At 35.9% G+C, this 23,663-nt stretch overlaps 1 protein-coding gene across 1 annotated transcript in view; it reads right to left on the reverse strand.

The window, feature by feature from the left end:
• Nucleotides 1-23,663, reverse strand: part of KPNA1 (karyopherin subunit alpha 1) — a 70,611-nt gene that overhangs the window by 37,044 nt on the left and 9,904 nt on the right. The window contains 1 exon segment of the mRNA XM_038583011.1: nt 11,191-11,324. Coding sequence (XP_038438939.1) covers nt 11,191-11,319 — 129 coding nt within the window. The 5' untranslated portion in view covers nt 11,320-11,324.

Below are 23,663 nucleotides of genomic sequence, written 5' to 3' on the forward strand. Positions count from 1 at the left end.
AATTTCTGTTTCTAACCATTTCTTCCAGATTGCCTAATTTGTTGACATATAATTTTTCAAAATATTGTCATAATTGTTTCTATTTCTGTGGTGTTGGCTGTGATCTCTTGCATTCGTGATTTTATCTGGGTCCCTTCTCTTTTCCTTTTGGTAAGTCTGGGCTAGGGGTTTATCAATTTTATTAATATTTTCAAAGAATCAGCCCCTAATTTCATTGATCTATTCTACTATTTTGTTTCTGTATCATTTATTTCTGCTCTAATATTTATTATTTCCCTTCTTCTGCTGGCTTTAGGCATCATTCTTTTCCTTGCTCCTTTAGGTAAAAGATTAGATTATGTATTTGAGATTTTTCTTGCTTCTTGAGGTAGTCCTGTATTGCTATATATTTCCCTCTTATGGTCGCTTTTACTGCATCCCAAAGTTTTTGGACTGTCATGGTTTCACTTTTGTTTCCCTGTAGTTAATTTCTTCTTTAATTTCATGGTTGACCCATTCATTCTTTAGTAGGATGTTCTTTAACCTCCATGTATTTGTGGTCTTTCCAAATTTTTCTGTTTGACTTCAAGTTTCATAGCATTGCTATGATCAGAAAATATGCATGTTATGATCTCTATCTTTTTGTACTTGTTGAGGCCTGATTTGTGACCTACTAGCATGTGATCTCTTCCAGATAATGTCTCATGTGCACTAGAAAAGAATGTGTACTATGCTGCTTTAGGATGAAATGTCCTGAATATCTGTTAAGTCCATCTGGTCCAGTGTGTTCATTCAAAGCCATTCTTTATTTCCATTTTGATTTTCTGCTTAATGATCTGTCCTTTGATGTAAGTGGAGTGTTAAAGTCCCAAACTATTTCTGTATAATTATCAATGAGTTCTTTTATGTTAATGTTTTATATATTTGGGTGCTCCCGAGTTGGGGGCATAAATACTTACAACTTCTAGGCCTTCTTATTGGATAGATCCCTTTATTATGATATAATGCTCTCTTCATTTCTTGTTATTGTCTTTTTTAAAAACTGGTTTGTCTGCTACAGATGCTGCTATTCTGGCTTTCTTTTGACATTCATTGGCATGATAAATGGTTCTCCATCCCCTTTCAATCTGCAGGCATCTTTAGGTCTAAAATGAGTCTCTTGTAGGCAGCATATAGATAGGTCTTGCTTTTTTTTTTTTTTATATTTTTTTTTTTAATATTTATTTATTTATGATAGACATAGAGAGAGAGGCAGAGACACAGGAGGAGGGAGAAGCAGGCTCCATGCTGGGAGCCCGACGTGGGACTCGATCCCGGGACTCCAGGATCGCGCCCTGGGCCAAAGGCAGGTGCTAAACCACTGAGCCACCCAGGGATCCCCGATAGGTCTTGCTTTTTAATCCATTCTGTCTTTTGATTGGACCATTTAGCCCATTTACATTCAGAGTAATTATTGATACATGTGAATTTAGTGCCATTTTATTACTTGTTTTGTCATTGTTTCTGGAGATTTTCTGTTCCTTTCTAGTCTTTGTTGCTTTTGGTCTTTCTTTCCCACTCAAAGAGTCTCCTTTAATAATTCTTGCAGAGCTTGTTTAGTAGCCACAAACTCCTTTAGTTTTTGTTTGCCTGGAAAACTATGATAACCTTGCTGGATAGAGTATTCTTGACTCCACATTTTTCCCATTCAGCATGCTGAATATATTATGCCTCTCTTCTTGCCTGCCAAGTTTCTGAGGAGAGATATGCTACTAACCTTATTTGTCTTCTCTTGGAAGTTAGGAGCTTCTTTTGTCTTACTGCTTTTAGGATTTTTTTCTTTATCTCTGTTATTTTGCAAATTTAGCTATGATATACCTTGGTATTGGCCTGCTTTTGTTGATTTCAATAGTTTGTGCCTGCTGGATTTGGATGTCTATTTCCACATTAGAGAAGTTTTCAGCTATAATTTCTTCAAATAAACTTTTTGCCCCCTTTTCTCTCTTCTTCTTCTGGGATTCTATGATATGTTATTACACTTTATGGAATCACCGAATTCCCTAAGTCTACATTTGTGATCTAATATTTTTCTCTCCCTCTTTCCTTTCAGCTTCATTATTCTTTTTTTTTTTTTTTTTTTTTTTTTTATGATAGTCACAGAGAGAGAGAGACAGAGGCAGAGACATAGGCAGAGGGAGAAGCAGGCTCCATGCACCGGGAGCCCGACGTGGGATTTGATCCCGGGTCTCCAGGATCGCGCCCTGGGCCAAAGGCAGGCGTCAAACCGCTGCGCCACCCAGGGATCCCCAGCTTCATTATTCTTATCTTTTATATCACTTATTCATTCCACTGACCCTTCCATCCTTGTGGTTATTACATCCAGTTGGTTTCAAATCTCAGTTACGGTATTTTTCATTTCAGACTGACTAGTTTTTTGGTCTTTTATCTCTACAGTAAGGGACTCACTGGTGTCCTCTATGCCTTTCTCAAGCCCAACTAGTATCCTTAATGATTGCTACTTTAAATTCTAGATCAGGCATATTACTTATATCTGCTTTGATTAGATCTCTGGCCATGACTCTTCTTGTTCTTTCTTTAAGGATGAATTCCTCTGTCTTGACATATTGTGTAAGTCTCTCTGTCTTCTTCTGTGTGCTAAGAAAGCCTGTTATGTTTCCTGCTCCTGAGAATAATGGCTTTAAGAAGAAGACGTCATCTATTGTCCAGAGGTGGGCACTTCAGAAGTGTCTCTGGTGATGCTTTGTGCACTCTGCTGCTATGCTTTGGCTGCTCTTTCTCTCAGGTCAGTCCTCTGCAGTTTCTTCTTGCCTGCAGTGGGAAGTGTTTGGACCCTGGCCAGAGTATGGTGAGTTTTAATTAGGTGTCTCTGGTCTGCCTTTATAGAGACTTGATGCTATTTCCACTAGAGCTGAAGCTTTGCAGAACTCTATGGTCAGCAGATATGGTGCATGCAGGGTCTGTGCTGGTCTTCTGGGGGGAGGGGTCCACTGCTCTGGTTCTCAAATACAACTACGCTAGTGAAATAGCACAGGGGGCAGGGCTTGGTGTAAACAGTTTAAGCCACTATTGTTGGCACTGTGCTGCTTACTGAAGTTAGTTTATGGTAAAGAGTGGGGGGGAGAAAAATGTGAGTCAGCTCCCTAGTCCCCAGAGGGGGGAGTTTGTACATGCCATGGTGCAGGAAGCCCTCCCAGAAGAGCCAACAATCTCCCCTCATGGGTCCTAGGAATCCCTCAGCTCGCTGCCTTCACCCGTCTGTGTCCTGGCCATCTGCCTGCCTGGTAGCACCTTGGGGTCTATCCCAAGCAGGCACACTGAATTTTAAAACTCCCAACTTTAAGGACCTGATATGCTGTGGACATGTGCTGGCCCTCTGACGGTGGATCTCACTGCACTAGGACTGATGCAGGTTTGTCCCAGAAGGGCAGTCACCAAAGTGCAGGGGTATGGAGTTTGAAGTGAAGTACAGCAAAGAGCCAGTATCCAAGTTAGCCACCCTCAGCAGGTATCTCTGCACCTATGCTGAGGAGCAGGGGAAGGAAATGTTCACTGGCTTTTTGTCCCTGAGAGTCAGTGCCACCCTTCCCAGATATGCTTCAAAATGGAGGAATCACCTCTCCCAGTGAGTCCCAGGGGTCTCTAAATATTAGCAATGAACAATCAAAAACTGAAATTCAAAACATACCACTGACAAACAGCATCAAAACTACACAACACATAGGGAAAAATGTAACCAAAACAAAACAATAACAACTACAAATCAGGGCCACCTGGGTGGCGCAGTCGGTTAAGTGATCCAACTCTTGCTTTTGGCTCAGGTCCTGATCTGTATCATGATATTGAGCCCCACGTCAGGCTCCATGCTCAGCAAAGAGTCTGTCTGAGCATCTGTCTCACCCTCTGTGCCTCCCACTCAGGCTCTCTTTCCTCTCTCAAATAAATAAATTAAAAAAAAAAAAAACCGGGATCCCTTGGTGGCACAGCAGTTTGGCACCTGCCTTTGGCCCAGGGCGCGATCCTGGAGATCCGGGATCGAATCCCATGTCGGGTTCCCGGTGCATGGAGCCTGCTTCTCCCTCTGCCTATGTCTCTGCCTCTCTCTCTCTCTCTCTCTCTCTGTGACTATCAAAAGTAAATAAAAAATTAAAAAAAAAAAAACAAAAACCTACAAATCACTGAGAGCTATTATATACCTAAATAAATGGAGATACGGGGTTTATGAGTCAGAAGTCTCATTGTTATGATATCCATTCTCCCCAAGCTGATCTACAGATCTAATATAATCACAATCAAATCCTCAGAGCAGACTTTTGTGCACAAATTGACAAGCTGATTCTAAAGTTCATATAAAAATGCAAAGGACCGGGGATCCCTGGGTGGCGCAGCGGTTTAGCGCCTGCCTTTGGCCCAGGGCGCGATCCTGGAGTCCCGGGATCGAGTCCCACGTCGGGCTCCCGGCATGGAGCCTGCCTCTCCCTCCTCCTGTGTCTCTGCCTCTCTCTCTCTCTATGTCTATCATAAATAAATAAATCTTAAAAAAAAAAGATTTTATTAAAAAAAAAAATGCAAAGGACCAAAACAAAAAAAAATGCATAGGACCTATAATAGAACAATTTTTGTAAAGAACAAGGTTAGAGGGCTAGTAATATGATTTCAAGACTTATTATAAAAGCTACAGTAATCAAGACAGTGTGATATATAAGACAGATGAATAAACCAATGGAACAGAGTAAACTTCAGAAGCCAGACCCACACAGAGATGGCCAACTGAATGTAATGGTTCTAAGGCAGTTCATGAGGGGAAACAATCATTTCAATAAATGACACTTGAATAACTGGAGAAGCATATGTAAAAAAATGTCCCCTTTCCCCTTACCTTACATTATGTACAAAAACTAAATGTAAACAGTCACAGACCTGAATTTAAACTAGTAACAATAAAACTTACTGAAAACAGAAGAAAATCTTCAGCGACCTTTGGCTTTGACAAAGATTCTTAGATTTGACACACAAAAGCACAATCCGTAAAAGAAAAAAAACTGATATATGGAATTCCAAAATCAAAACCTTCTGCTCTTTAAACAGCGCTTCTTAAAATGAAAAGGCAAGCCACTGACTGGAAGAAAATGTTTAAAAATCATATATCTAGCAATATATCTTGGATCCAGAAAACAATTTTAAAAACTAAACAGACTTCACCTAAAGTAGATATACAGATGGCAAATAAGCACATGAAAAGATGCTCTCGCCTTCAGTCATTAGGGAACCGTAAAATAAAACCATAATGGCATACTACTATGCACACCTTAGAATAGATAAAATGAAAAAGACCTACCATAACAAATGTTCACAAAGACGTGGTAGAGCAAATGAAACTCTCATAAAACTACTGACGTGAAAGTAAAGTAGTACAACCCATTTTAGCAAACAGCTGACAGCTTCTTAAGAACACATCTACTATACAACCCAGCCATTCTTAGATACCTATCCCCGAGAAATGGAAATATATGTCCATACAAAGAGCTGTCCACGAACGTGGAGCTTTATGAGTAGCAGCTTTTTTGTAATCATCTAAAACTGGAAACAATCCAAACTGCCACCAACAGGTGAATGGATAAACCAATTGTGGTTTTATCTTTACAAAAGAATGCTACTCATCAATAAAATGAATGAACTGATACACACAACAGAAATGAATCTCAAAATGATTAAGCTGACTGAAAGAAGCCAGACAGAAGAGAACACATATTGTATCAAGTCATTTATGCAAAGTAATCAGTGGTGACTGAAAAAAAAAGATTAGAAGTTGCTTGGAGATAGGTGAGGGGTGGGGAAAAGTAATACAAAGGTATACCAGGTAACAATATGTTCACTATTTTAAGTATGGTGATGGTTTCACAGATATATACATATGTCAAAACTTAAATTGTATACTCTATGTCAACTATATAGTCAAAGTTTTTTAAAAGACATAGAAAACATAGCTGAAAAAACCGAAATACGTCTATCTCAACAGTATGAGTTCTTAATAATATTAAAACACATTCCTGTTCCCTCCAGAGGATGCTAAGAAACCAACTCATTATTCTGAAAAAGAAGAATAAGTGTAATTACTAACTCAGAAACACCAAAGTGTGCAGTTTGATCCTCTTGGATCTTGCTTTTATGATTTGTTAGGGAGGTCTGGAGCAGTACTAAGTCTATGGCTAATTAATCTCCACTACTGAGGCAAGACTCTCCTGAATACTCTACCTAATGCCCTGCAAATGATGAGTTTTTCCAGTCTGGCTAGAGGAACAGGTGCTATTCTCAGCACTGTGTAAGGGCCACACACTCTTCCCTCTAATCTTTTTGGATGATAGTTTCTCTAGCCTTGAGTAGTCTCCTCAAGCACATATGCTGATCAGTACTCTGCTGAATACTCAAAGAAACACAGTGAAGACCTCTAGGCTTCTTTCTCCATACATAGTCTCTTCCTTTTATTATTTGTTCCTAGATGGCTTAATCTCCCCAGACTCTCAGCTCTGTCTCCTCAATTCAGGAAGGCGGTGGCCTTTAGTTCCCTCTCCCTATTGTAACTTGAAAACTCTCTTGTTGAAGCAATCATAGAGGTCACCTCTTTGGTTTCCTATCTCTAGAGATCACTGTCCTTCACTGGTTAATGTCTGGTATCTTGAACTACTGTTTCATGTATTTTATCTGTTTATTCTTGGTTTGTTTCAGGTAGAAGGGTACATCTGGGCCCTGCTATTTCACTTTGGCTGGAAGCAGGAGTCCTCAAAGTGCCCTATCTAATTCAAAATGTCCCACTTATGGCTAAAGGGAGCCTGTTCAAGCTATCTCCTGAGTCTTTTCAACACAAGTTTCGACAGTCTTAAACCTCCTCGCTCTATGTTATGAAAAAATACTACACATTCACTTTGAATATTCCCTATCTCTAAAACAAGAATCAGGTGTTTCTTCTAAGAAGCCTATTTGTTTAAGAGAAAAATTCTCTAATGACCGCAATCTCAGGGTGCTAGAGGTGCTCACTGATATAAGGTATTTCACTATCTCGAAGCCTTACTAGGACAAAACTGGGTTTGTGTGTATATCTGTGTTATACATCATGAAATCCTACTAATATTACCTATTCAAATTTATATAACTTCTTTGATTTTATACTTCTATCTCAACCTTAAAAATCCAGGTTCCTAATATTAACATAGTTATCTGGAATATCCACATATAAATATATATAGTTTCAGGATCTATCCTATATGATCACTGAAGCAGTTCAAGATTTGTTTATACTTCTTTTTGTCCTTAAGACACAGCCCAACAGAGAAAATTAATCACTGTGCCATATATTAAGCTGTATTATTTTTTAAGATTTTATTTATTTATTCATGAGACACGGGGGGGGGGGGGGGGGGGGGGAGACACAGGTAGAAGGAGAAGCAGGCTCCATGCAGGGAGCCTGATGTGGGACTTGGTCTCGGGTCTCCAGGATCAGGCCCTGGGCTAAAGGCAGCTCTAAACCACTGAGCCACTGTGGGTGCCCAGCTGTATTTCCTGTGTGGTTTAGCCACAAACATGACACACAGGACCATTTAATTCCTCTTATTTTTAAGGATTTCTTCCTTCATTAGGATTTCATTTTGTTTCACAATTACTTAAAGCATCTACATGACTCCAAAATCACACCTAATCACTAAAATAACATTTCTTGGTACTGCAAAATTTACATCCACATGTAGTCATTATTAAAATGGAATGGCAGGGTACTGTTATGATCTTTAATACAACTGATTGATAAGTAGAATTTGAAATTAAAAACATCATACCATTTACATCACAAGGATGATGACAAGGTAAGATATGAGAAATTCTCAGCAAAGGGAAGTCCCCTAAGCCTACAGCTAAACATCAAGAACACAGGATAAACAATTCTGACTGGTGCAGGAAGACAGAAAATATAGGGTGGAGATCTCCAGTGGAAAAAAACATGGAACTGATAAATTATTTGGTTTTTTTTTCTGATAAATTATTTGTGAAGTTTAACCACATAGAGAATCAGATAAAAATAATTTTAAAGCAGCTGTAGAAGAGAATGAAAAGACAGCCAGAAATCTGAAACCAAGCAAAAAAAAAAAAAAAAAAAAAAAAAATCAGACAACTCCAGGAAAAACAAAGTATAAAGAAAGGAAATCACCATATACTATTCAGCTCAGCAATAAATAATACATACTGTAGTATGACTGTATTAGGAGAATAGGCACAAGGGAAAAGCAGTATAAGAGCTTAAATATTTACTTACCGTAACAGAACATCAAAAGGTGACATTTTAAATTATTAGTTAAGAGGACTGAAAATGGTTTACTTGGGAATGAGACCAGGAACACTGGTAGTTTAATTTCAAGTACTGTAGTGCTATTTAATTATTTCAACTGTGCATGTCTTACTCAGAGAAAGGTTTTAAAAAAGAAAAAACTGTCAAACAATCAAGATTTATATACCTTATCTACAGATTACATGTTGACTGAACTTGTCAACCAAGTTAATCAACGGGAAAAGTTGCCTGTCCACAAGTTTATCAACTTGCTCACTTCTCAAGATATTTCTTACAACTAAAAACATCAAGCAAACCTCCATTCTGCATCATGATGGGGCTTATGAACTTTTAAGCAGTACAAGCTAACCTATTCACATTGAATTAACAAAAGTCTACTTAATTCAAATTTACAAGGACTGGCTCAATCAGAATGACACCAACTAGTAAAACTTTTTGCCAAAAATGAGTTTTAGTTTGGTCTGTGTCAAGTGGACAGATGTCATTTATAAAGTGCTGCCTAGATATAACAAAAATTAAGTGTTTGTCTTCTAAAAAGATAGCTCTTTAAAGATGCAGTTAGTATCTTCTGCACACTTGCCAACATCAACTCCTGTGCTACCCTTACATCTAGCTCTTCAAACTAGCTTCAACCTGTGCCTTTCCTGATGACAAAGCAACTGTGGAAAGATAAACAGTACCTAAATGAATCTGTATTTTACTGATATTTATTATTTTACAAATTAGGCATGAAGTACTGTTTTGATATTAAGAAGCCTGATTGGCTTTACTAGTTTTCTCTTTATAATAGAGCACATATGAAATTTAAAAATTAAGACTGTAAATAGAGGGCAGCCCGGTGGGGCTCAGCAGTTTAGCGCCGCCTTTGGCCCAGGGCCTGATCCTGGAGACCCAGGATCGAGTCCCATATCGGGCTCCCTGCATGGAGCCTGCTTCTCCCTCTGCCTGTGTCTCTGCCTCTCTCTCTCTCTCTCTGTGTTTCTCATGAATAAATAAAGTATTTTTTAAAAAAAGACTGTAAATAGAGCAATATTCCAAAAACTTATCACAGAAACTTATTAAAGCCAGGGGCATAATTTGAGATCTCCTACAATGAACCTCATAGGATTACAACTACAAATATTTTTAGTCCAATATATGGGGCCATACTTGCCATTTGGTATGTTAAGCATTCAGAGCACTTGTCTTCAGGCAGTTAATATGAAAAATTAATTTTATTTATATAAACTTTACAATGAAGTCTAATTACATGAAATCACCCATCACCAAGAGAGAATAAAATGAATGCTGTCAATGGCAGAGCATCATTACTACATCTTCAAATGGCTTTATGCCAAATATGATGCATAAGCTGGTGGTTATACTGAGACCTATACTTGGGCTCATGTGTATATTTTTATGTATTCATATGGGAATATAAATATGTAACAATGCTATTATGATTTCTAAAATTTATCCCCAAAATAGAAGCTAATCCAAAGGAAAGATTCCACTTCAAATAAGATGCAGAGATGAATAAAGAGATACAAGAAACCCAAAGAAACTCATTCTTTTATGAATAAATTGTAACTCATACTTAATTTACCACACTTTATAAAGTCTATTATAGGGGTGCCTAGGTGGCTCAGTTGGTAAAGCGTCTGCCTTTGGTTCAGGTCATGATCCCAGGGTCCTGGAATCGAGCCCATGTCAGGTTCCCTGCTCAGCGGGGAGTCTGCTTCTCCCTCTCTCTCTGCTGCTCTCTCACAGTCTCCCTCAAATAAATAAATAAAATCTTTAAGAAAAAAAAATATATATATATAAACTCTACTGTAAGACTAGACAGTAGAGTCTAGTCTTTGCCCAAAAAACTCTCTTTGCCCAAAAAATAATAGTAATAATGACTGTTTGATTCAAACATCTACAGCCCTAACAAAAAAACACTGAGGTTGTAATATACTCTTGGACTTTAACTGGATGTTCCAGTGCAATATTACTCAAAAGAACAGTGTTATTTTGAGACTAGCTCACTATAACTGCAAAATATTTATGACAGATTACCTTATTTCTAAGGTATGAAAGATTGTGACTCATTTATTTGCCTTTTATGGAGCTTTTGCAGCATGGGGGTCAAAAGGTACTTCCAAGCTCAAAAGTCTCTAATTAGCAAAAAAAAAAGTTACCTGTCTTTAAATTTCTTTGCCTTTGAGATGTACCATTTATTCTAAGCATTTTTAGAAGGTAAAGTGAGAGTGAGTCCCAAATTCTCCTGTAAATATTCATTCTGTTAAAAAGGACCAATTAAAAAAAAAAAAAAAAAGATCCAAACCAATGTCCTAATGAATCATACCAAATTAATTTAGGGGTTAGAAGACATATTCCTTGAGATTTTTGCTAGATTAAAATAGCAAGATATTTTGCTAGATAGATTAAAATAGTACATAATAAATAAACATAAAGATAGACATGAAGTATGGCAAATTACTAACAATTACTGAACGCAAAAGAGTATGAGGCTCACCTATTTTTTAATTTTGTATGTTTACAGGTTTTCAAATTAAAGATTATAACGAAAAGCAGTATTTTACTGGTCACTTGAGAATTCATTAACAAACATGCACATAAAATCTTAAGTTGCAACTTGAGAAAAACATAAAATACACTAAAAAAAATTGGCCAAAATAGTAAACAGTAGTTATACTGGGAATATGAGAACTAGATTTGATTCTTATATTCCACTTTTCATTACTTCCTCTCCCCTACTCCCAAAACACGTTGATTTTATGAAGGAAGGGCTATGTATTTACACACATAAATATGTAGCATTGTTAAAACTAAAATAGAGTGGTTTCAGACTTAAAACAGAAGTTCTTTAAAATAAATAAGAGTAAAGGATTTACCTGCTCTTCTCTTTTCTGCTTGCGTAACTGCAGTCCCTCTTCCTCCCTTCTTCTGCGCATCTCATCAGGATTCAGGGACTTATTTTTGTAACTTTTCAGGCGAAAGTTCTCTTTTCCTGGAGTAGTCATGATTTCTACAAAAATGAGAGAGAGGAAGAGAACAAATGAGCTTCGCTTATGGTAAAGAGCTCTGTTACGCTAATAGCCTAGCCTTACTACATAGAGACACCAGAAATAGCTACTTTTTAAAACACCTTTACTAAAGTGTACAAGTCAACAGCTTTATGTCTTTTCACAGCTACGCACAAATCACCACCAGTCAATTTTTTAATATTTTCATCACCTCAAAAAGATTCTGTTTGGCTATCACTTCTAATCAAAACAATTCATATGAAGAGAATCATATGTGTGATGATTGGCTTCTTTACTTAGCATATTTTCTTTTTTTTTTTTTTCCAAAGGAAAAAGGTTTAATATACAGATTGAAGATTCACATCATGATAAAGGATATAAAGTTGAATAACTTCTTGTAATAAAAGTTCAACTTTTGCATCTTTTCCTACTTATACTGTTATCTTTTTTTCCTGTGCTTTTCTATTGCTTTCACCCCACCTCTTCCTGTCTGTTTACAGGGATTCTCTCCCTCTCCCCAGTAGTTTGGAAAGCCTACTCCTACAGACGCTAACATGATTAACACTAATTTTAATATACCCTTTAACTTCACCAACATCTAAGTAGCATCTGTAAAGTTCCTTTCCCCTTCTCCCCAAAGTATACGGCTGTTCAGGACCCATCCTCCTGGTAGGATTGTGGCATTTTATTTTTGTTTTCCTTTTTGACTTTTGCTGTGAGAGGAAGGTAATATATATATATATATATATATATATATATATATGTACTGTGTGTACAGGTTTATTATACTCATCCTAGATGGCTAAAGTATATCCTCCAGTAATTCTTTCAAAGAGGGTGTGCAAGAAACAAACTTTGTGAACTCTTCAGTATCAAAAAATGTCTTCATACTTAGCATATTTTCAAAGTTCATCTATGTTGCAACATATATCAGTACTTTATTCCTTTTTATGGCTGAGTAATATCCCATCATATGGATATACCCCATTATATATCAACTCATCAAGTGATAGAGATTTGAGTTCTTTCTACTTTTTGGTTATTTTGAGTAATGTTTCCATAAACATCTGTAGGCAAGTTTTTATTCAGACATGTGTTTTCATTTTTCTTTGGAATATACCTAGAAATCAAATTGCTAGGTCACAGGGTAACACTCTTTAATTGAGGAAATGCCAAATTATTTTTCCAAAGTGCTACACTATTTTACATTCCCACCAGCAGTGTATGAGGGTTGACAATTTCTCCACTATCACAATTTTTGGTGTCTGCTGTTCTTTCACATACTTCTTTTCCAAATGTATATCCTCCATTAAAAAAAAAAAAAACATCTGAATGATTCTTTGCCCATTTTTAAATTCTTTACCGCTCTCACATGCTTAAAAAAAAAAAAAAAAGTCCCTTATCAGATATACGGTTTTTAAATATTTTCCTTCACTCTATAGGTTTTTTTTTTTTTCCACTTTAAGATTTTTATTTATTTATTCTTGAGAGACACACACACAGAGAGGCAAAGACACAGACACAGAGAGAGACACAGAGAGGCAGGCTCCATACAGGGAGCCTAATGTGGGACTTGATCCCAGGACTCCAAGATCACACCCTGGGCCAAAGGCAGGCACTTAACCGCTGAGCCACCCAGGTGTCCCTTCTTTTCACTTTCTTAATGGTGTTTTTTGAAGCACAAAAGTTTGTATTCTTAATCCTAAATTTCCTTCCTTTATCCTAAATTAAAGTTTTAGCTCTTACATTTAGGTCATCCTCTTTGAGTTAATTATTATTTGTGGTATAAGGTAAGGGTCCAACTATATTATTTCACATATGGCTACCCATTTGTTCCAGGCACCGTTTGTTGAAAAGACTATTCTTTTTCCACTTTTCCACTGAATGGTCTTGACACCCTTGCTGAAAGACAAATTTTGTAGTTTCCAATGTTTTATATTTCTTTTGTTAAATTTATTCCTATTTTAATTTTTTGATTCTTTTGAAATTTTTCATTTCATTTTTGAATTGTTAGTCTATAAAAGTGTTCAGTTTTCCCCATTAGGTATGATGTTATCTTTCAATTTTTTCATAGGTGCCTTTATTCATGTTAAGGAAGTTCCCTTCTATTCCTTGTTTTTTTAGTGTTTTTATCATTTAAAGTGTGATGGATTTTATCAAAAAATTTTTCTGTATTTATTGTGAGAACAAATGTGGCTTTTGCTTTTTATTTCCTGATATATTAATTGGTTTGTGAATTTTACACTAATCTTGCATTTCTGGGATAAATGCCACTTGGTCATGGTGCAAAATTCTTTTTATATGCTGGTGAATTAGCTTTGCTAACAATTTGAGGATTTTTGTCTCCATCTTCATAAGACATAATGGTCTGTAGTTTTCTTGTGATGTCTTTGCTATCAGGATAATACTAATACTAGCTTCATAAAATAAATTGCAAAGTGTTCCCCCTCTCAATTTCTAGGAAGAGTTAGCATTAATTTTTCTTTAAGTGTTTGACAGAATTCAGCAGTGAAGCCATACAGGCCTGGGCTTTTCTTTGTGGGTAGCTTTACGATTAATTCAATCTATTCACTTGCTATAAGTCTATTCAATTTGTCTATGTAAGTTAATTTCAGTATCTTTCTAAAAATCTGTCCAATTTAGGGATACCTGGTGGCTCAGTTGGTTGGGCATCTGACACTTGATTTTGGCTCAGATCAAGATCTCGTGATCTTAGAATCTCATGAGATTGAATCCTGTTATCAGGCTCCACACTTACTGGGGAGTCTGCTAGAGATTCTCTCTCCCCTTCTCCCACTGCCCCTCCTTCCATCGCATGCGTGCGCTAAAATAAATCTTTTTAAATGTCCATTTTATCTAAGCTATTTAACTTACTGGCATACAGTTCACAGTATTCCTTTATCATCCTTTCCATTTTGTAATCCCAGTAGTAATGTTCTCTCTTTTATTTCTGATTCTAGTAATTTAAGTCCTCTTTTTTTTCTATGTCAATCTGGCTAAAGGTCTGCTAATTTTATTGATCTTTTCAAAGAACCAGTTTTTCATTGCTTTACTCTTTTCTATTGTTTTTCTATTTTCTAGTTCATTAATTTCTACTCTCATCTTCATTATTTCCCTCCTTCTGTTTTAACTTTACTTTGCTCTTTTTCTAGTGACTTAAGGTGGAAAGATAGTTCTTGATTTGAGATCTTTCTTCTTTTTAACAGCATTTATTACTAAAAGTTTCCCTATAAGCACTCTTTAACTATATCCCATAAGTTTTCTTAGGTGGTAACTTCATTTTCATTTAGCTCAAAGTATTTTCTGATGTCTCTTTTCATTTGTTTTTTGACCTACTGGTTATTCAGAAGTATGTTAATTTCCATATATTTGTGAGTTCCCCAACTTTCTGTCAGTGATTTCTAATTTCTTTCCACTGTGGTCAGAGGACAACCTTTGTACTATTTCAATCCTTTTAAGATTTGTTTTGTGGCCTAGCATATGGCTTATCCTTGAAAATGTCTCACATTCACTTGAGAAAAATATATATTCTATTGCTGCTGGGTGGTGGTTTGCTCTACAGATACCTATTAGCACTAGTTGGTTTATAGTGTGGTTTCTTTGTTGATCTTATGCCTGGTTGTTTTATATGCATTACTAAAAGTGGGATATTGCAGTCACCGAACCATTATTGCTAAATTGTCTATTTTTCTCTTCATTTCTGTCAGGTTTTGTTTCTTGTATTTTGGTGCTGTTATTAGATACATATATATTTATAATTTTTATCTTTCTAGTAGATGGACTCTTTCATCCCTCTATATTTCTAGTAACATTTTTTGTTTTAATATCTATTTTTTCTGATATTCGTGTAGCCACTCCTTTCTTTTGGTTGTTGTTTGCATAATAGATCTTTTTCCATCCTTATACTTTCAATGTATTTGTATCTTTAAACTTAAAGTAAACCTCTTATAGAGAGCATATAGTTGGGATACCCTGACAATCTCTGCCTTATTATATATATACTTTAATCAATTCATGTTTAATGTTATTATTGATATATTTGATTTGTACTTTTTTCATTTTCTATGTCTCATGTCTTTTTTTTATTCATTTATTATTCTTTGACTGCTATTTACTTTTTTGCATTAAGTGAGTATTTTCTAATGAAGCACTTAAATTTAATGACCTTTTCTCTGTATTTTTTTTTTTTTTTAGTATTTCCCCCTAGTGGCTGCTCAAGGACTTACCATACATATTTTAACTACAGACTTAAGAACAGCTTCAGACTTCTACTAGCTTAACAACTTCCAGGAAGATATAGAAATGTTACGCTTTATTGCCTTTTCCTCCATTTGATGATATTGATTGTGATACATATTCTATTTAATATTACAAATCCACCAACGCACCATATTGTAATTATGACTTTACCAGCTATAGTCACTATAGCTTTGCCTCCATCACCTCCTATGTGCTGACAGATATATTACAAATATGAATTTCTATACAGGCCCAAGAACACATTGTATACATATTATTTTACACAACTGCCTTTAAAAAAAAATAGATTGACTGATTTTAGAGAGAGCATGTGAGCACAAGTGGGAAGAGCAGAGGAAGAGAGAGAATGTGAAGTGGACTCCGCACTGAGCTCAAGTCCAATACAGGGCTCCATCTCATGACCCTGTGACTGTGACCTAAGCATAACCGAGAATCAGACGCCTAACCAACCGCACCACCCACACACCCCACAAACTGCTTTTTAAATCAGTTTTGACTAAAAAGGAAAAAGAAATATGTGGTTATATTCTTTTAAAATTACATAATTATCTTTACTGGTACTCTCTGTTCATATAGATTCAAGTGGGATCACTTGCTTTTAGCCTAAAGAACTTCCTTTGGCATTCTTGCAAGGTGGGTCTGCTAGTAATAAACTCTCTCAGTTCCTCTTTATCTGGGAAAATCTTCATTTCATTAACTTTTTTTTTTAAAAGATTTTATTGATTTGAGAGAGAGAGTATGAGCAGTGGATGAGGGGCAGAGGAAGGGAGGGAGGGCACAAGGCAGACAGAGAGAGAGAGAAGCAGACTCCCTGAAGAGCAGGAAGCCCAAGGCAGGGCTTGATCCCAGAACCCGGAGATCATGACCTGAGCCAAAGGCAAATGCTTAACCAACTGGGCCATCCAGGCATCCCATTTCATTATCATTTTTAAAAATAGCTTTGCTGGATATATAGGATTTTTGGATGACTGTATTTGTCTTTGAGTACTTAGACTATATTATTACACTGCCTCTGGCCTCCACTGTTTCTCCTGAGAAATCAGCTATTATTCTTATCAGGATTCTCTTGTAAGTCAATTTCCTGAAGAAGAGATTATAACCTGCTTCTCCCCCTAACCATCCAACCAAATCTCTGACCTTAAATCTTAAATCTTCTCCCTTAAACCGGAGTACAGACAGCACACTTCTCTGAAAGATACACCCTATAGGAGCAGAGTATTTTGTTACGGGTGAGGTTTTCCAGCAGCCTGAGGTTTTCTCAGCTGGTCTATTCTGACATGGAATCACCACCTTATAAAACAGAAAAAAATAATCTATTCCCGTGTTCCCAGCAGCTCTGCACTCAGGTAGGGTCTCTGTTCCACAACTGGGGACTGGACACAATGCAGTTCTCTGAACCCAGAACCTAGCCTCAGCAGCAAGCAGCTGGGGGTAAGATGAGAAAACTGATGTCCTGCTCCTCCCAAAAACACCTTCCCTCCAATTGGAAGCTCTTCATTTAATATGACCTAGAAGCATTTCCAGACACTTTAAACAGTTGTTTTTCAAGTTTTCCCCAATTTTACTAGGGAATGGGTCTATAGCACTCTTTGTGCTGTCAGGCTGGAATTCACAAAACAGTGATTTTTAAGATGATTTTACCGCAAGCAAATGAGAATCATTTGATTTATAATGTGCCATGCTGTAACATCTACATTACCTAAATGTCTTAACAAACATTCAAGGCAAGAAATTACTATTCTCATTCTTTACAGTTAAGGATTCAGGATGCTAAACAAGAGGTTAAGTGACACTTAATACAACATACAGCAAGGATAGGAACCTAGGTTCCTGATTATAAACCTGATGTTCTACTGTTATTGACTGAACTGTGCTCCCCCTCTACCAACTATATACTGAAGCCCTAACTTCCATAATGACTATATTTGGATACGGGGCCTTTAAGGAGGTAATTAAGGTTAAATGAGGTCATAAGAGTGGGGTCCTAATCCAGTATGGACTAGTGTCCTTACAAGAAGAGGAAGAGACACAAGAGAGCTCTTTCTCCAACCCACCCCCTATGTACACACACAAAAAAAGATTACAGCGAGAAGATGGTCATCCCCATGTCAGGAAGAGAAGCCCTACCAGAAACCAACCCTGTTGGCACCTTGATCACGGATTTCTAGCCTCCAGAACTGGGATAAAATGAATTTCTGTTGTTTAAGACGCCCAATCTGTATTTTTTATGGTGGCCCAAGCAGACTAATATATACACCCAGTGGTATTTTGTCAGATTGAGCTTTATCAGACTGAAAGGCAGAGGCAATACAGATAAGAATCTGCAAATAATTCTAAAGGAACCATTTAACACTGCTGAGAAATGATCTAGAGAAAAAAGCTGCATTCCTGAAGCAAGTAGCATTTTGGTTCTGAAATATCACAATATAGCATAATAATAGGCAGTGCTAAAATGATGACCCAAGTTCAAGAATCAGAAGCTTTAGGTCAAAGAAAGGAGAAAGCCTGTAGGATACAGGACAAGACCTGGATAAAGATTAACAATACCAAAAACCAATTAGACTTCAGTAATTGGAAGCCTGTACTCAACATGGAGCTGGAAGGGCACACAATTAAGGAAAGGCAATGTTAGGAATACACATTTACAGGGAGAAAAAATAAATGATAAAAATGGAGTAAAAGGTAAAATGAATGACTGAGGAATGGGGTTGAAGAGTAAAAAGGAGACCTTTGTACACTTCTTGAAAGGCCTGTAAGTTTGAAATTAAAGCAAAAAAATTTAAATATGAAAAAGAATCTAAAAGGAAAAAATGTTCATACAAAACTGTTATCCACTTGCTTCTTTTTATTAAAGTAACATAAGCAGCAAGTCCGGAGAAGAGGCTGGCCTTAAAGCTCTGTTTTCAAATTTACTTCCTAGCACCATGATATAGAAATACGAAAGTTCTGGGAGTCTTGGTTTCCTCAATTGCACAATGGGCATATTACCTTATAAGGTGAAGAGAAGTAAGATGAAAGCATACTCCCTCTGTCTAACCCATATATAGCTCACACCTGATATTTGTGTAATGAAGAAATGGCTATAAATAGCTCTAAAGGTTCAAAAAAAGATCTCTTCTGACTAAAGTGATGAGGTATAACTTTATAGAGAAGATGGTGTTTCAGCTATGTTGTGAAGAATAGAATTTCAGCAGTTAAGAGAGAAATACCCACAAGAGTACAAATTAAAGGACAAACATTAGAAAATACAACTGATGAAGAATAGCAGTTAAATCCTATCTGATTAGAGCAACTGCTCTTCAAAAGATAGACATGAGAAATGCCAGTGCCTGTTTTCTTTCTTTTTTGTTAAATTGTGGTATCTGAGAACTCAAATGACTCCATCTCTCAAACTAGTAATTTCTATCATCCATATAGTACACTTGTGCCTTTGAAATAGTCTTCCCTTTTAAATAATAAAAAGGCTCACATTAAAAAAACAAAAAACAAAAAACAAAAACAAAAAAAAATAAAAAATTAAAAAATAAAAAAAATAACAAATAAAATAAAATTTAAAAACCCAAACAATATGGATGGGTATAAACAGATCAATGAAAATGTACCTTCTCCTAAAGGTAACCACCATCAAGTTCTCTGCATATCCTTTCAAAAATTGTTTATACAAGTATACATATACCCTTTTGGTTTTTATAGTATACTGATGGGAAATTATACACACAATTCTGCATGTTTGCTTCAATTCTGGACAATCTTCCATATAATGCCTATAGAGTTAAGTTATTTTTAATATAGTAATTTTTATACCATAAAGACCAGACTCTAAACATCACTGACAATTAAGCTTGTCTCCAATTTTCTATCACAAACAATGCTGTAACCAATATTCTCCTTCACGTATTTGCACATATTCTGCAATTATATCCAATCATGAATAAACAGTGGAACCTAAAGGTCTAAAGTATGTGCACTTAAAATTTTGATAGTCAAAACACCCTCTAAAATACTGCACCAAAGTACACCAGTGAATATGCATGCATCAGTTCCCCACCACTATTACTGTTAACACAAGATTGATTCAAACTTTTCCATACTTACAATATTCTATGTGAAAAAAATGTTTTTCATGAAAACTATTTTCGTAACACTAAGATGTTACATGTGCTTTTTCACTTTCAAAGTTTTTCAGAAGTTTCATGATGTGATGACATCATTACTATGATGCCTAAGAGAATGTGTGCTATTTATTTCTGAGTGTTAGTTTTTTAATTTCTAATACAGTAAATAACAGATATAAAACAACAACATAAAAAGTTCCTTGGAGTCCTCAATAAGTTAAGAGTGTAAAGAAGTTCCCAGGCCAAAAAATTTAAGAACACTTAAACCAATCTTTTTTGTCTTAAGAAAAAAATAGTCATTGGATATTCAGATAACATTCTAATCATAGATTAAGGAAACTCAACATTTTTACAATACTGTCTTCCTGGTCAAGAATTAAATATATATTTCCATTTATCTTTTTTGTTGCAATCACAGATGTGAAATTTTCTTCCATCATATTCTAACTGGCTACTGTCTATATGTGAAAAAATTACTCATTACTATACATATATTAATTTTTTAAGCCAGCCAAAGAATTAAGTCTTTCAGCTGACACTCCAGATATTTAACATCTCTAAAAAATTCTAACTTTTGCCTCCTCCATTCTAATGCTTGTATTAAATTTCACTTCTTGTTTTAAAATATTGGACTAGTACTTCCAGGACAAAGTTGCAATGTTAAGCAACTAAGGTTATAGCAGGCATTTTTATCTCATTTCTGGTCTTGATCCAGGTCTAGTGTTTTGTTACTAAACATGATACTGGGGTATTTTTTTTAAGCCAGGTTTACTGAGGTATTATTTATAATTTACACACACAGTAAACTTAGCATTTAAGTAAACACCATTACAAATAGAGAACATTTTTTTTTAACCAAGAAAAGTTCTTTGAGGTCTTTTCTAGTAAATCCACTCTGTCCCCAAACTTCAGGCACTCAATGATTTATTTTCTGTCCCTACAGTTTTGCATTTTCCAGAATGTAAAATAAATGGAACTATCCAGTATGTAACCTGCTTCTTTCAGTCAGTATTAACTAATCTGAGATTCATCAATGTTGTTTCATCCATCAGTAATTCATATTCCTTCTAATGCTGAACTGTATCCCACATTTTTTCTGTTCACCAGATGACAGACATTGGAGTTGTTTGCAGTTTTTGGTGAGGACGAATAGGCCACTATATAAACATTCACATATGGATTTTTAAGATTTTATTTATTTATTCATGAGAGACACACAGAGAGAGGCAGAGACACAGGCAGAGGGAGAAGCAGGCTCCATGCAGGGAGCCCGACGTGGGACTCCATCCCGGGTCTTCAGGATTAGGCCCTGGGCTGAAGGTGGCGCTAAACCACTGAGCCACCGAGCTGCCCCATATATGGGTTTTGTATGAACAAGTATTTTCATTCTTCTTGGGCAAAAACCTAGGATGACACTGTTGGGTCATATGGTAAGAATATGTTTAACTATATAAGATCGTCAAACAGTTTTTCAAAGTGGCTGTACCATCATGCAGTCCTACCAGCAATCTACGAGCTCCAGTTGTGTTGCAGTACTGTTTTGAGATACTTTAAAAAAAATAACATCTAAGTACCAGCTATTCATATCTATTTTACTAGTTTTTAAAACCCGAAATATGTGGATTTTATCAAATGACTTTTTGGCAGTTATTAAAATGGTCCACTTTATCTACTTTAATATGGCGAGATATTAATAGATTTCTTAATATTGAATGATTCTTGGAATAAACAGTCATTGTGCTTCATCCTTTTAAACTCTATATTAACATTTTCTTTAAAATTTCTACACACGTTAATATTTTCTTAAAAATTTCTACACCACTAAATCAAAATCACAATGATAGATTACCTAACACCTGCCATAATAGCTAGTACCAGGAAGACAAGAAACAAGTGTTGTCTTGAGAAGATGTGAGGAAAAAGGAACCCTTATGCGCTGTTGGTGAAAATGCAAACTGGTGCAGCCACTGTAGAAAACAGTTTAGAGGTTCCTCAAAAAATTAAAAGAATCACCAAATAATCCAGTAATTCCACTACTGGGTATTTACCCAAAGGAAATGGAAACACTCATTCTAAAAAATACATGCACCCCTATTTTTATTGCAGCACTGTTTATAATAGCCAAGATATGGAAGGAACCTAAGTGTCCATTGATAGATGAATAGATAAAGAAGACGTGGTGTATATACATACAATGGAATATTACTCTGCCAACAAAAAAGAGAGGGAGACCTTGCCACTTACAACAACATGAATGGACCTAGAGGATATTATACTAAGTGAAAAAACTCACAGAAAGACAGTATGATTTCACTTATATGTGGAATCTAAAAAACAAACAAAACATAAAGCAAAACCAACCCATAAAGAACAAACTGGTGGTTAGCCAGAGGGGAAGGGGAGTGGAGAAATGGGCAAAAGAGGTGAAGGGGAGTGGGAGATACGACCTTCCAATTATGAAATGACTAAGTCACAGGGATGAAAGGTACAGCAACTTCTCAGGAATACAATCAACAGTATTTTAACAATGTTGTAAGGTGACAATATAGTAGCTACACTTGTGATAAGCATTGTACAGGTATAGTTATAGAATCACTAAGCTGTATACCTGAAACTAATGCAATATTGCGTCAGCTATACTTCAAATAAAAAAAAAACATAAAAATTTTTTTCCAGTATCCATAAATGAGATTGATTAGTTAATATAATACCCTCCCTCCCCACCTTTTGTGGGGGACAAGGATTTTATATCTGTTACATTGAGAACTTTTTGAAAAAACAGGTGGGTATGATTCCAATTATAGGAATCATAATTGGAATCAAAACCATGTAAACAGTTAAAAGATCAGTGGTTGTTGCCAGGGGTTTGTAGGATGGGAGGGATAAAGACAACAGCAGAAAAGATTTTTAGGGCATTTAGAAACTACTCTGTAGGATACTGTAATGGTGCATACCTGTCACCACACATGTATCAAAACACATATATGTATAACATGAAGAATGAATGTAAACTTAATGAAAACTATGGACTCTGGAATGCTAATGATATATCAGTATGGCATTATAACATTATAACAAATGTACCAATCTGATGCAAATGTTAATGGTGGGGAAGGTAGTGGGAACTCTACTTTCCATTCAATTCTGTTATGTATCTAAAATTGTTCTAAAAAATAAAGTCTATATTTAAAGATCTTAAATATTCATTCATTCATATTGATAACTGAGATTGGTTGGTTCCCCCTCTCTGTGAGTTAAATATCTGCCACAAGGGAGAGCTTTTTGAAAAACAGACACCTCAACTATCCTTCCAAAGAATTTGATTAATAAGTCTGAAGCATATACTAGGTCTCTGGTATTGTTTTTTTTTCTTCTTTCAAAGATTCCCAAATAAATTCTGATATGCATCTGCAATTGAAAAACACTATAGTAGAACAAAAGCTTTACTGGAAAATAATGCAAAATACAGCTGAAATGTAGGCTTAAGTTGGACTGAAAGAACCTTGATAACAAAGAAGTGAAACAAAATCTACAGAGGGATTATAAGAGGAATAGCAAAGTAATAGCATGAAAAATTCTGCTTATCTCAATAAAATATTTTTAGGATATTATCGCATAGACAATTAATTAAAAAACCTAGGTTACTGTCAACTTTTCAAAGTACCCTCTCAGGAACCAGAAGCCTTTAAAGTTAAAGCCATTATGCCTAATTTTCCATGTTTTCTAAGGAAAAAAAGCCAGGAAAGCAATAAAATTTGAAACCAGATGGAAAATCGGTGGTACAACAGAAAAGCATTCCACTCTTCCAAAATGAAATCTTCCACTTTCTCCTTCATGTCCATTTAATTATCAAATTTTCCTTGTTATTCTCTCCAAAGTGTTTGATTTTATCTGCTCCTGTCTATCCTCACTCCTACCAGTCTAGTCCACGTCCTTATAATCCTATACCCACATAAATACAAGAAC

Source organism: Canis lupus, chromosome 33, assembly GCF_011100685.1.
Source record: "Canis lupus familiaris isolate Mischka breed German Shepherd chromosome 33, alternate assembly UU_Cfam_GSD_1.0, whole genome shotgun sequence".
Classification (NCBI taxonomy): Eukaryota; Metazoa; Chordata; class Mammalia; order Carnivora; family Canidae; genus Canis; species Canis lupus.